We start from the raw sequence: 13,096 nt of genomic DNA, 5'->3' as shown, positions 1-13,096 counted from the left end.
AAAATCAAATACCTGAAGTTAGCTTGCCTGAATATGCCCTTTAAGAGCCACCTCGGGCCCCAGAGTTTGCTTTGACAATTCAAACCAACAGACTCTTTCCTATCTCCATCACCCTCTGAGAAAGACCAGAGGCCATGCCTTAAATCTGGGACACAAGGCTACCTGGGACACACAGGCTTGGTGGTAGTAACTCTCATACAAAATAACACTAATTAAGAACAACCATGCTGGCTATGCCCATTAGTAAGTTGCAACGAATTTACATAAGAAAATATGATATAGTTGTATTAATTAGGAGTCAGTGTAGTTTGAGCTTAGCTATTAGCAGAAAATACTAATATTTTGTTCTAAAACGTATAATTAACACAAGATCATCTGTCAAAAGAAGACTCTTTACATTACAATTCGATATAGTGTACATTTTAACTAATGATGAGCTAGTCAAGCAGATTCTGCAAGGACACTAAAAAAATCTGCCGTTTGCAGGAACAAAATAAAAGTATGCCCCTCTGATTCTGAAATTCAAAAAACAGCAAATACATACAATATGGCAGAATGATACATCAACACCCAAATTAAGGTCTGACATTACTATATACAAACGGGAAACATGCCAAGTCTGAATTACATTTCTTTCCCTGAAGCAAATTATCTAGAAATGCAAATGTTCATGAAAGCCAATTATTACAGTCACTACAAAATGATTTCTATGAAACAAATTTGCTTCAGATCGACATTTAATCAGGTTAAAAAAGAATAGGATTTTTTTTGCAAAGTCCAATATAAATTGAATCTGCTTTCCTTTTATGTGGAAAAATTCTTTCAGAAAAACATTTCAAGAATTTTATTGGATGAGCAAAATAAAAATTCAGGCTTGGACTGAAGAGTGAATACTGGAAAATGAAAACTGGCAGTAAATAAGACCATTAAGAGCTGTAATGATATGCCACTGTACCTCCACCGTTCTCAAATTAAGATCAACTTTAAGAATAAAAATGAATTAGTCTAATCGAGAGTAAGGAAATGAAGCAAGTTAAAAACAAAGCTACGTATATATTGATTTGATGTCTCTAATCAATTATTTCAACGTCAGCTTTTAAAGAATTAGGTATTGTCTCTCTCATTTTTTAGAAATTTCTAGTATTTTCTTAGTGCACTCCTTTGTTAATACTCTGGCGTCTATTCATATTAGAAAAATATTGAATGAGAGTGAAACTGCAGTATTATTTGAGAAAATATGAAACGAAAAAATATAACTATTGATTCAGTGGCTGTATTTCATTTAACACATTGCATCTCTGTGAAAAAATGTTCATTATGGTACAAGACTTAAATCTACCCACATTTTATTTACAGATAGTGTTTGATAAAGAGTATTATTACCGTTGGTTCCTCACCACCTGTGACAGTTGAAGAACGAGCTCTCCTAGATGGGCCACTCTGCTGTTAAATGATAATTAATGTTACACATAAGTATACTTAGTGATGAAGGTCACAGATTACTCTTACATCTTTAGGAAAAAGGAATCACCCATACTCTCAAATTTATTAAAAGAGAGCAATTAGATTTAAATAATGTTTAAGATAATAGCAAAAAAAATGAACCCATCAATCACTGATAACCAAGTCAGAATCTCATACCAAAAGAACTAATTTCAAGTATCCAATTCTGTTTGTTCAGTATTGCTATCAATAATTAGACCACTTAGTCTAAGTTTAACATGATTAATTTTCCTCTTTCTTATTTGAGATACAAATTTTATATGTTACACCCAAAAATATCGTATTTAAAAAGAAAATGGGTACATTCTGGTCATCAATGAGTGCACAGAAAAACTCAGACCAAAAATATGAAACTGGTGTTTCAAATTTTCAGTAATGATTAATGCAGTCAAGTCAAGAACAGCACTTTACTTAGAAAGAAAGTATGGATTCAGTTGCTAAAAGATAAATTATCATTAGTTCAGTAAAGATTAAGGTTGGGAAACATCCTTCTTATAGAGCAATGATCTCAGTTCTGCTGTTTTGAACATCTGCTAGAGAAATGAGTGTTCTACAATAGTAAACTGAAAGATACATCATGACAAGGCCCAATCTGACTACACCAGTTAAAGAAATCCAAACTCCATAAGGCGATAGTAAATTAAGAAGTAGACCACCTCTGGAACAGACTTCATTAGGAATCAACTTCTAGAAGGGAGAGAAGACAGTTAAGAAGGAATTGTACTGGAAACCACACCACTGCTGGTCCGGAGAAGAAAGTAGAGAGGTGGATAATACTTCAGAAGCACTTCTTTGAATGGTAGCTATGACATGCAAATATAAGCAGCAAATGTAGATACACTAAAAATCTTTGAGAACACATGAAAAATTAAAGAGAAAAATACTGTGGTTACTCTGAGTGTCTGCCCAAATGCAACAGGAAAAAATACCAACAACAAAGGAGTGACATCAGCTTTAATAATGAACATACTAATAACGCTCTACTTACTCAATAATTCCACAGCAAATTTGTGTAATCTTTTTTATGTGTGGATTTATATGTAATATTTTCATAATAAAAATTGTAAAAAAAAAGAAAATCCTGGAACACATACTCCAGAAAAAAATAAAATGTTTGAAGTATTATATTGTTTTGAAATAATTGGAGCAGTTTTATTCACAAGCATGATTTGCACAATCCTATTTTAAGTTGTTTCTCTATATCTTACCACCTTTGCTAACCTCATACTTCTGTTGTAGGATGAAATATGTAGAACTATGAATTAGAGGGAAGGTGTGCATAGTTATAGAGTGAAAAAGAATCTTACTTTTTTCAAAACTATCTTTGCATTTTTTTTCTGTTCTGAAGAATTTGAAGAACTCTTGAAGTTCTGAAGAACTTGCTTAAACAAAATTGCAGAAGCTGCTGCTTAAATCACTCGGATGAAAAAATTCCAACACTCAATTCTATTCAGTTCTATTGTACAAGGACTATCACAAAAAGGCTTGTTTTAACTACAGCTAGGCAAACACCAATCCTTTTAAATGTTATACAGATTTCTATATTCCAGCTAAAAACAATTTACAGGACACATTTTTTTTTTCTCTTTTTCAGACACTTTTTTTCCCTCTCTTATGGCCTTTCTCATTCTACTTTCTAATCATGATGATATTCATTTGGTTTCCATTATGATTTGGGATAGTCGTATGTCTATATTGGTAACTGAACTAGATCTGACTAGAACTCATCTAGGAAAAGATACTATTCAGAATCAGATAACGTTGGAACAAGAAGAAATAAAAATTAGCTTTTGTTTACCAAAGATAATTGAGACTGTTCAGCGACTGTATCTGTTACACTGCAAGATCTTAATCTTGAAGAAGGATCTCTTTGCTGAAAAAAAAAAAAATGTCTGTAAGTTAAGATGTCTTAAAACATGGGGGTTTACTTTTCTCACATTTAATCTGGAACACTAAAAAATTATATTTACTTTGCAGCGCCTTTGTTTTAATACTTGTATAGAAACCTGGCAAGCAACGAAAACCTGAAGTTCTCGGCATTCCATCCAGGCCTGTCCCCATACAGCCATGTTTGAGATTAATTGACGAAAGGAAAGCATTTGGATACACATCCTGTACCTTTAGCATCCAAGTTACAATGTTTCATTGACCACATCTAAGAGAAGAGGATAAGTCATCCCATCTGGGAAAATGCGCAAGAAATTTAATTGTTATGGAATCAGCAGTAGAGAGGAAGATTAACTCAGGATGTAACGGGAAATGAAAATACCAGAGAACTTTTGAAAATTATGTTCAAGTATCTTTGGAAGACATCTTAGAGAAACCAGAGGAAGAATAAGCAGTATAAGGGAAATATACAACTTCCGGCTGAATACTGGCAATATAGTCCTTAGAAAAATCAACAGATTGGAGTCAATGCATTTCCACCTATGGCTTACTGCACCAGGTAACCCTTATATTTGTTGCCTGCACGTGGGCCTAACAGGATGGGAATACCACACGGGATGACTATGTGGTTCTGCTGTCTGTCAGATCCTGAGCCTGTGGCTGGGAAGGCAATACACTCTGCAGAACTGTCACTGGGATTACAGCCACAATGAGAGCCTTGCTGGGATCATCTGTTGGCAGCGTTAAAAAATTTCCAATTTTGCTCTCAGTATATGATGTCCAGCTTACTCTTCAATAATAACATTAAGTAGAGCTTTGAAGTCTACAGTCTACAACTGACAGAGAAGTTCTCAGAAGTTAACTGGCTGGAGTTAATCCAGAAATTATATATGAAAACAAATTAACTACTTGAGATAGAACTCTAATGTAATAATCATTAGGTCACCTCTAAATATAACACTAATGCAAAATAGGATTTCAGAATATACCTAATTACTAGACAGATTAGGTATGTTTTATAGGCACAAAGCTCTGTTACAAAAACTTCCTGTAAACAATTAGTATCTACTGCTATTTGACCTGGTAGAAGTATACAATTTCTCTATTGACAATCACCTTTTGAACTTACTATATACACAGGGATCATTCATTCTCCTAAAGTAGAAATGTCAGCATCAACAAATTCTGACTGAACAAGATGTGATTTTCTTTTTCTACTAGCAAAAACAACAAACAGTGGCAGAATACAGCAGTATTACCTCAGGGCAAAATACCGACTCCAGGAACTCTGGTTTGAAGTCAGCAAGGACCACCTGAACTACTACGAATTTCTTTGGAAAGGTCAAAGAGAAAGGACAACTCTGACATTAAAAATCCTCTGTCCCAGATGATTTTGTAAGAGTAAGTGATGGCAATTCTCAGCATAAACGCATACCCGTTTCTCCAGCAAGAAAAAAAATTAGAAGAGGGACAGAAAAAAAATCTAAACAACTGGAAACCACTGTTTCTTAGATGAAAATTAAGCAGATGACAATTTTGTTAAAATCGGGCGTTCTAATGTAAACTGTAGCTATAATATGCCTCTTCAGAAAGTGAATGCTCCACCTTGGTTTTCAGTACTTCATGGTGAGATGGCATGCTTCATTGAGAAAAATCAGGCATTCAAAAATCAATCCAAAATCTAATACTATGAATAATAGCCCAAAGTCTTAAAGTCTTCCTCTTCCCAAAGAGGGAAAGAAAGGGAAAGGGGAAGGGAAAGGGAGAAAAAGCAAAATATAGCATGGAGTGTTTTACCAGAATTGCCTTCTTTCAATTGTAATCCTTTGTTAGTGTTATAACAGGGGATTCAGTAAACTATGAAGGGTTTGTAAAATCCTAATATAAGAAGAGACACCCTTTAACATAAAGATGTACAGTTAAAACAGCAAACTTTTGAAAAATTATCATATAATAACATGGACAATGATTGAAACAGCATTAGCAGTCTTTCCTCTTTCTTTTAAAAATGCCTAGCTTGATACTCTCTAGTATTATATGATGTATTTTGCTTCACTAAAGAAATAGGAATAGAAACACTAAAGCTAAACACTAAAGAAACACTAAGGATAACAGAAGCAGACTCTTAAATTAAGCTCATACAGAAAAAAATATTGAACCTAAATTGAGAAAATCTCTTCTTCAAGGCAGTTTGTTCCGTGATATAATTAAGATGCTTTTTTTTGAAAATACTTTTAACTGTGTGCTCGGTTTTTCCTAAGACAAGCAATTACTACTCATCCATATAAATGATTCAGATTACTTTGAACTAACAAAAGATTACAGTAATAGAGATGTATTCGGAAAGAGCAGCGTGTCACGTACAATCAAAGAACTCAGTTGTTCCCCATTAGAATCAGGAGTGACCTGAAGTCTTCTGCTCAGTTCCTCAGATAGCTCCTGAGGACTGGTACGGGATACCGGCGATGCAGGAGGTGGTGGCAATGACAAGCTTAAGGAATCTCCACTTGCACTTGCCTCCTCTGAAATGGTTTCCCAAGGCTGACAAAAGAAAAGGAACTAAGGTAAGTGTTTGTAAAGACAGACCAAGTGTCTCCTTCCCTTTGCCTTCCAGATGACTACCTCATTGTGACTAACACAGGTGTGATAATCAGCCTTAATATTTAATTAAATAAACCAATCCATAGACCACACAAACAAACATCCTCAGTATAAAGCAGTCACAGGGAAAAGATTTTCTTGATGTTTTCAAGGTGGTGATGAAACAACGCTTTATGATTCAACACAGATGCAAATGAAAAGATGTATAAAAATCAGCTATCACTGAAAATCCTATTGGAAATTTTGTTCAAAATTTAACTAATTCTGCACTCTTTAAAAACCTGTAAGAAACAACTCTCAATTTTAATTTAGAATAAAATGCAAAATAATACTCATAAGTACCTGCAAATCAAATATTAACAGATGATGAGCACAGTAAGAGCTTCCGCAATCTATTTGTTGCTCTGAAGAGCATTCAGTGAATCGAAACTTTCACGAAGAATTTTGCCTGCGATTCACATAATAAAATATTCCTCAGGGTTGAATGGGATTATAGTTTTGCACAAAAAGCTCACCTAGGTGTACAAATATCTATGAAATTTCATTTAGTTAGTGTAGCTGTAAATTAAACAAACATGCTGATTATTAAGATCTCAATTTCAAACACAACAAAGCATTTTGGGTGGAAAAAACAGCTCCACTTTCTTCTAAATCAAGACACTAAAGAAAACTGAAGCAAACAGCAATTCTATTCAGCACATTTCACTTCTTTTTACGACTCATTTCATTGTTATTCAAAGCAGAATACTGAAAGTGTTTTTATCAACTTATATACAACAAGCAATGCCTGGCATTATAAATGATTGTCCTTGCATGGTGTTTATAGTGCATACACTATCAGTCACCCACAAACGCACGTGACCTTGAAGGTATAGCTCTGTCTAGGATTTTCGCTGTGTCACTAGTATTTAATTCAGGCAATTTCCATAAAATATTATGCATGTTGTATATTAATTTGCTTACAAAGGAGAAACACTTTGGCTTGAAGTTTAGTTAAATTGTTAAAAGCAAAACCTTTATATACCTCAGGAATGTCTCCGCTCTCCATAGGTTCTGGTTCCAAATCCTCACTAATGTGTCTCCGAGAGCGAAACCGTCTATGGGCTGCTTCTTGGTTTATTTGTCTGATGTTGTTATCTGAATCAGATCCCACATCACTGGATAGTGGGGAAAAGAAAGAATGAAGGAGAAAAGAACAAGAAAACAATGAATATTAAACTAAAACACCTACTTCTTCATCCATTGCTTCCAAAACCTCATTAATGCTTTTGATTATAATATAAAATTCATTACTCTTGCATATGTTAGGCTTCATAAATAGGAGACAGTTTAATCCTTTAATTTAAGTAAAACTGGAAGCACTTCACAAATGTCATGTAATACTGGAAATTAACATTCTTTGCACATCAAAGTTGGCACAACAGAAAAATTAAGTCCCCAGTCTAGCATACTAACCCATTATTGCTCATTGTTACCCAGGATAACCAGACTCAAAATACAAATGCATGTGACCTTGAAAGTGTAATAGCAAACCCTGAGGCCTCCACTTTATATACACATCTGATGGTGCTTTCTAGTCATGATTACTTGGTTATCTGTCAGTTAAAAATTTGTGAAGCCATGTACTCCTTGTTTCATTTAACATAACCAGAATACAAGGAGGTGCTAAATTAAATAATTTATAAGAACTAAATTTTTATAGATGCTTACAGACTGTTACCAAACAGAACAGTGTTAGTAGATGAGATTTACTTGATAAAAAGTCAAAGCTGCATAGTAAATAGCTCAGCATTTACAAAAATAGTTCAAAACCTTCAGAATGAAATTTAATTAAATTCTAAGATAAACACATCAGACAAAAAGAATGAACAGTGCCATAAATGCAGACAATACACATTTGCGTAATTCAGCTATGAATATGAACATTCAAGAAAAAACAAACATCACGTATTAGAAGCAATAGTGTAAGAATAGTAGCTACTCTAAAATAATGCAAGATGTTTGAATAACGCATGATTTCAGTATACTCTTAACATTTTCAATTAAACATACTATTTAAAATGTAAACTTGCTACAGTACTATAATTATAAGCGATGTGTAATGAAAGTTTGAACAGGAACTGCACATTAGCACAAGCGTACATAAGCAATGTAGTCTACATACTGAATAGTAAAGAGGATCTCTTCAAAATCAATCGGTTTAACTTAATCAAAACTTAATAGACTTGAAATGCTTGTGTTTTTTTGTTTGTTTTGTTTTGTTTGTTTGTTTGTTTTAATACCCTTTCAGCAGTCCCTGCAGAGGAATTTATTCCTTTTAAATTACTTACTGAAAAATTCCTCATCTATCTCCCAATATATGAAGGTACATTGTTGACGTATTAACTTCTCTTCCACCCCTTCAGATTTCCTAGATTTTCCCAGAATATTTATGTGTATATCTGATTTGCTTGGTGTGGGGAAGTCTCTTTATATTCTTTAAAAAAGTTGTTTCATTTTAAACTGAAGCTCTACAGACTTTGGTTCTCAATTTACCAGAATACCTGTGAAAATTTTCTCATAGTTTCAGGTAGGTAGCAGTTAGCACCAGAATCAAAATTAGTTTGTTATTGAAAAGAAAAGCGTGCCTTTATAAACAGCTTTGTAAAAATTGTGCTTAAACTTTTTCCAACGTTGAATTCAAATCTAAAACAATAATGTTTGTTGGAAAAAAATCACTATCCTGACAGATAATTTTGCACACACCCATAAAACATTTAACTACACTGCTACTTACATTAAACTTGGTCGATGCCATTGAGTAGTTCTGTTGTTATGGTTGACATAGTAAGTCCGCCCCAGGTTGTCAACCTTTTCTTCCCATCCAGGAGGCAGTGGAGGAGGTGGTAACTCCTCCTGACGCTGAGATGCGGAGTCATTGGAATCAACCACATCCCATCCATGCTTAGGAATGAAAAAAAAAAAAAGATTATAAACTTTGAGTTAAAGAGAAGTTGTATTATTGTTGCTTACATTACTGCATAGATGCAGATTCAGATTTTTTTCCAAAGAGAAGTTTAAAATTACTTAAATCTAAATCATACACGCATAAACTCCATGGTTATAGTGTGCACTACATTTCTATGATTAAAAAACAAACAAAAAACAAACAAAAAACAAACAAAAAAAACTAAAATCCTACCAGTCTATTAAAACAGGGATTCCTAAACTTATTTGGGTGGGCACTCTGCCTGGTGGTGGCCAGCTGCAGATTTTCAATCATGAAGCCAAACAGAACCAACTGCTAACTTTTGAACTCAAGCTGTGACCTTTTCTTCATGAGGGATAATCCTTCATTTTTCCTTTCTCTTTCCCAGCTGCTATTTTCTTAAAGCATATGGGAACTCCTATTCACCACATCTATTCTATCCTTTTGTCAAATTCAGCTGCAGCTTGCCACATGGTCTGAAAGTTATTGACAGCAGCAAAAAAGCTATGCAAAAGCAGGACAACATACAGATGTGCAGATCATTCAACCATACCTCTTCTGGGAAAATAAACAAACCTAAAATCAATATTATTTCTAAACATATTCAATAACTTCACTTACACCACCACCACCACACTGTATTTTACTCCTGTTTCATAAGCATATCCCAGAAGACTTTAATATGTAAATCTACTTGAATTCAAACTGAAATCTAATTGTCGTTGTGGATTCTTTCTAGGTGAAATATCCTCACTTATCTAAGATTCAACAGGCATAAAATGCTACCTTACTGTAATTCAATTATAGTTAAAAATATTCCTTCTCCACTACTCCTCAAAAATTAAAGTATAAAATTAAAGAATAGTTGTAAGTGTGTTGATAAAACAAAGCCTAAAAGAATTTCTCTACTATTGACTAACTAGAAATGCTGTTTTCATAGGACACTACTAGAGCTTGTGGCATTACCTTATGTATAAGAGTCAGGAGGACCTTGACTTAAAATTCTTGTTATTTTAAGTATCAAAGAAAATTCAGATTACATTTAGAATTCGGTAATTTCTAGGAAATTCAGATATATGGATTATTGAGTATTTTATATAAATACTATATATTTATGTGTGACACACATAAAACTTTTTGGATTCATATACGAATTTATATACAAAATTATAATACAATACATACAAAGTGTAGACAAAATACAGAAGTACTTATACGTGAACACACACACTTTCTCATATGAGATGAGAGAGAAAAAAAATTGGTTTTGAACCTGTAAACTGTCTTCATAGTAATAAGAGACTCAACACCCTGCCATAAGATCCAGACAAAGCATGGTTTTGGCTGGATACGCTGATCGGCTGGATAGCCTGATAGGCTGCTTTAACATGTGCAGATCAACGACTGCTAAGAAACAGCTCTGCTGCATCTGTACCAGGACCAGGGCAGACCCCCTGGAAAGCAACCTCCAGAGCAGAAAAATATAGCTTGGGATGAGAGCCCTCATTCTCAAGTTACAGGCGACTGTTGTGCATTATTAGTAAAGCAAACTTGGGCTAACATCCACTCGGTCAGCTCTAAATGCAGTAGTTCTTAAAATGCATGATGGCTGATAAGAGTGCTGAGAAATCTTTAAACCTGCTGTGCCTGCATGAGCTCTATTCTCTCTAAAGCCAGTGCTGCCAAGAAATAAAGAAAAGCATTTTAACAGCTAACTTGAAATGACTTCTCAGGAAGAGGTACTTAGATATTTAATACAGACCATCATGTTTATGTCAAATATAAATTACCTGGATAGACTTCTGAATTCTTCTGCCCTCTTTGCATGACTTATAAGGCCTTGAGAATGTTCACAAAAATGAAAAAAACACCACCATAACTAAGACAAACTTTAGAATTCATTGTGCCACTTGAAATACTTTGATGTACTTGAAATAGTAGAGAAAACATCACCTTACGGCTTAAAAAAAAAGAAAAGTGTGCATGTTTGGTAGGGAGTAAGTTGCTACCAACATTGTTACCAGCATTTTATCTTCAAAAATAAAACCTTCTCTACAATTATATTTGGATCTCTAATAATTTGAATGCCTCAACATGTATAAAAATGACAAAAAGAGGTTATCAACTAGTGAACTCTTGATTAAGTGTCCTACCTCAGATTCATCCCTTTGATCATTGTTTTCTTCATCTTGACCACCATTTTTAGGCATATAAGCCATCTTCAGTCTCAAGAAACCCTTTACACGAGATTTGTGGCTAGAAAACACGGAAAAGCATTTCATTCAATAGCCCTTAAATAGTTGCAAATAATAAATCTCGAGGTAAGAAATGTTTTAAAACACAAAGGTCTCCCCCCTCACCTTCTTGGTCTGAGAAGGAAATCCTTAAACGTGTATGGCCTTTCCATGGTTGGGTCTTCAGTCTACAAGTATTTAAGAAAATGGCACATTAAAGGGCTTGCCTACAAGTACAGAGATCTATAAAGAACATTCACATCACAGACCAACTAAGACTGCTAGAGAAGATTTGTTCAAGTAACAAACTCATAGCAGGCAGACCTGCTACAGTATAATTACAGTGGGTGGATGTTTACTATATAGCTGCAGAAGAGGTCCACTAGATGTCACTGCAAATACCAGTAACGGGCTGAACCAAGTCTTGTTTGTAAGTGTACAGAAACGTTCAAAACTCAGTGAAAGCTGGGAAAGACCCAGTAAACAACCCCACTCCAACTTGATGCAGTCACCCAACAGCATCGTCAGAGAAGGCTGCATCCACTTGAAGCAGTATTTTGACTGCACTTTAGAAAGCTATTAAATAAAATATTCTTCAGTTGGCTTTCATTTTTTATTTCAAAGCTGTTGAAACTTTCAAAGCCAGTTAAGACTACATGAATTATGAAATTCTGTATGAAGCAGATTTGTAATACTATCAGGCTGACAGATCACATTTTCTGATTTCCACTTAATTATTATTAAGCCTTCATAAAGCCTTAAATCTTAAAAACTTTCTATTACATGAGAATTTCAGCTTCCTTATCAAAGTAAGTTACATCCGTCAAGTCTGCGAGATCAGGCACCTTATAGGTACAAAACTAGAGATTTAAAAATGAGAAGGTAAATAAAAGAACCAGAGGCCAATATACATATTTAATCTTTGGACTGTTTGGGGTATATTAACCTGTTGTACCATTGGGGCTGACAGATTGGAAGCATGAGCTGTGTTACACTGAGAAAGTAAGCACATTACCATACATGCTCCAATGAAGACCTGAGATCTAGTACCTTGGATTACCATGAAACTTTCTCAAAATGAGCACCAAGTTAGCAGGGATGTTGCTCCTTTCTGCCACCTACTAAAAAAAAAATGGTGGTACATCTAGAAATCCCTTTCCAGCCCTATCCTTACAAACAACAATGCTTTTTGGGTCCCATTCCTCTACTAAGCCTTTATAAACACAGAATAACCTGCCTCCCAGATTACTAATCAGTAAAAGCTTTATTGTCTGTGGTATTTCAAAGTCAATAAATAATAACTTAAAAATGAAGCCTAACTCATGATCTCAGATTTTATATCAAATGCCATACAGTCTTTCACTGAATGAACTCTTATCCTGCAAGGCATTTCCTGCATTAAGTTTCCACTTAATCGGTGTGAGACAGACTTCCCATTTTCTCAGTGAGATAGTAGATTATAATCAAATCAAGGACTTTAAAAAATGCACAATTGAGAGGTATTGCTTTTTAGTACTCTCATCTGTATGCAATGTGCATTAAAAAAGAAGCTGTGTAGTTTAACCAAATATTGCAGATAGCAATTAGATAGTGCCAGAGAAAACCAGGATTTTGCCAAACAAATCACCAGCACAGTTAGAATGAGAAAGAAAATATTTGTTAATAATTGCTTCATGATCTCTCATGGAGCATACTGGAAGGATGAATGAGGAAAACATTGATTAGAATATAAAGAATCATAGTATGTTTCCCTGAGCATCAAATTAGTGCGCACACCTTGATGAGCACGATGTAAGTAACTGACACAGAGTGTGAGAACAGCCCATGGGAGACACTGCTATGTTAGAGCCAGAAACAGAACGAATGACAGTTCTCAGATGCGTATCACAAGTTTTCCAGGAGA

General features: G+C 34.6%; 1 protein-coding gene across 12 annotated transcripts in view; it reads right to left on the bottom strand.

The window, feature by feature from the left end:
- The window catches only part of NEDD4L (NEDD4 like E3 ubiquitin protein ligase), a 154,624-nt gene that overhangs the window by 34,812 nt on the left and 106,716 nt on the right, over positions 1-13,096 (bottom strand). For 9 of the 12 annotated variants that reach the window (XM_066987812.1, XM_066987813.1, XM_066987814.1 and 6 more), the window contains 7 exons: positions 11,320-11,381; positions 11,113-11,215; positions 8,768-8,934; positions 7,016-7,148; positions 5,755-5,931; positions 3,302-3,376; positions 1,384-1,443 (listed from right to left, as the gene is read on the bottom strand). In XM_066987812.1, the coding sequence (XP_066843913.1) occupies positions 1,384-1,443; positions 3,302-3,376; positions 5,755-5,931; positions 7,016-7,148; positions 8,768-8,934; positions 11,113-11,215; positions 11,320-11,381 (777 nt within the window). The remainder of the gene's footprint in view (positions 1-1,383; positions 1,444-3,301; positions 3,377-5,754; positions 5,932-7,015; positions 7,149-8,767; positions 8,935-11,112; positions 11,216-11,319; positions 11,382-13,096) is intronic. The other 3 variants (XM_066987815.1, XM_013195105.3, XM_013195106.3) reach the window with 1 other exon arrangement.

The sequence above is a fragment of the Anser cygnoides genome, chromosome Z (assembly GCF_040182565.1).
Source record: "Anser cygnoides isolate HZ-2024a breed goose chromosome Z, Taihu_goose_T2T_genome, whole genome shotgun sequence".
Lineage (NCBI taxonomy): Eukaryota > Metazoa > Chordata > Aves > Anseriformes > Anatidae > Anser > Anser cygnoides.
This window is presented reverse-complemented; position numbering and strand designations above follow the sequence as displayed.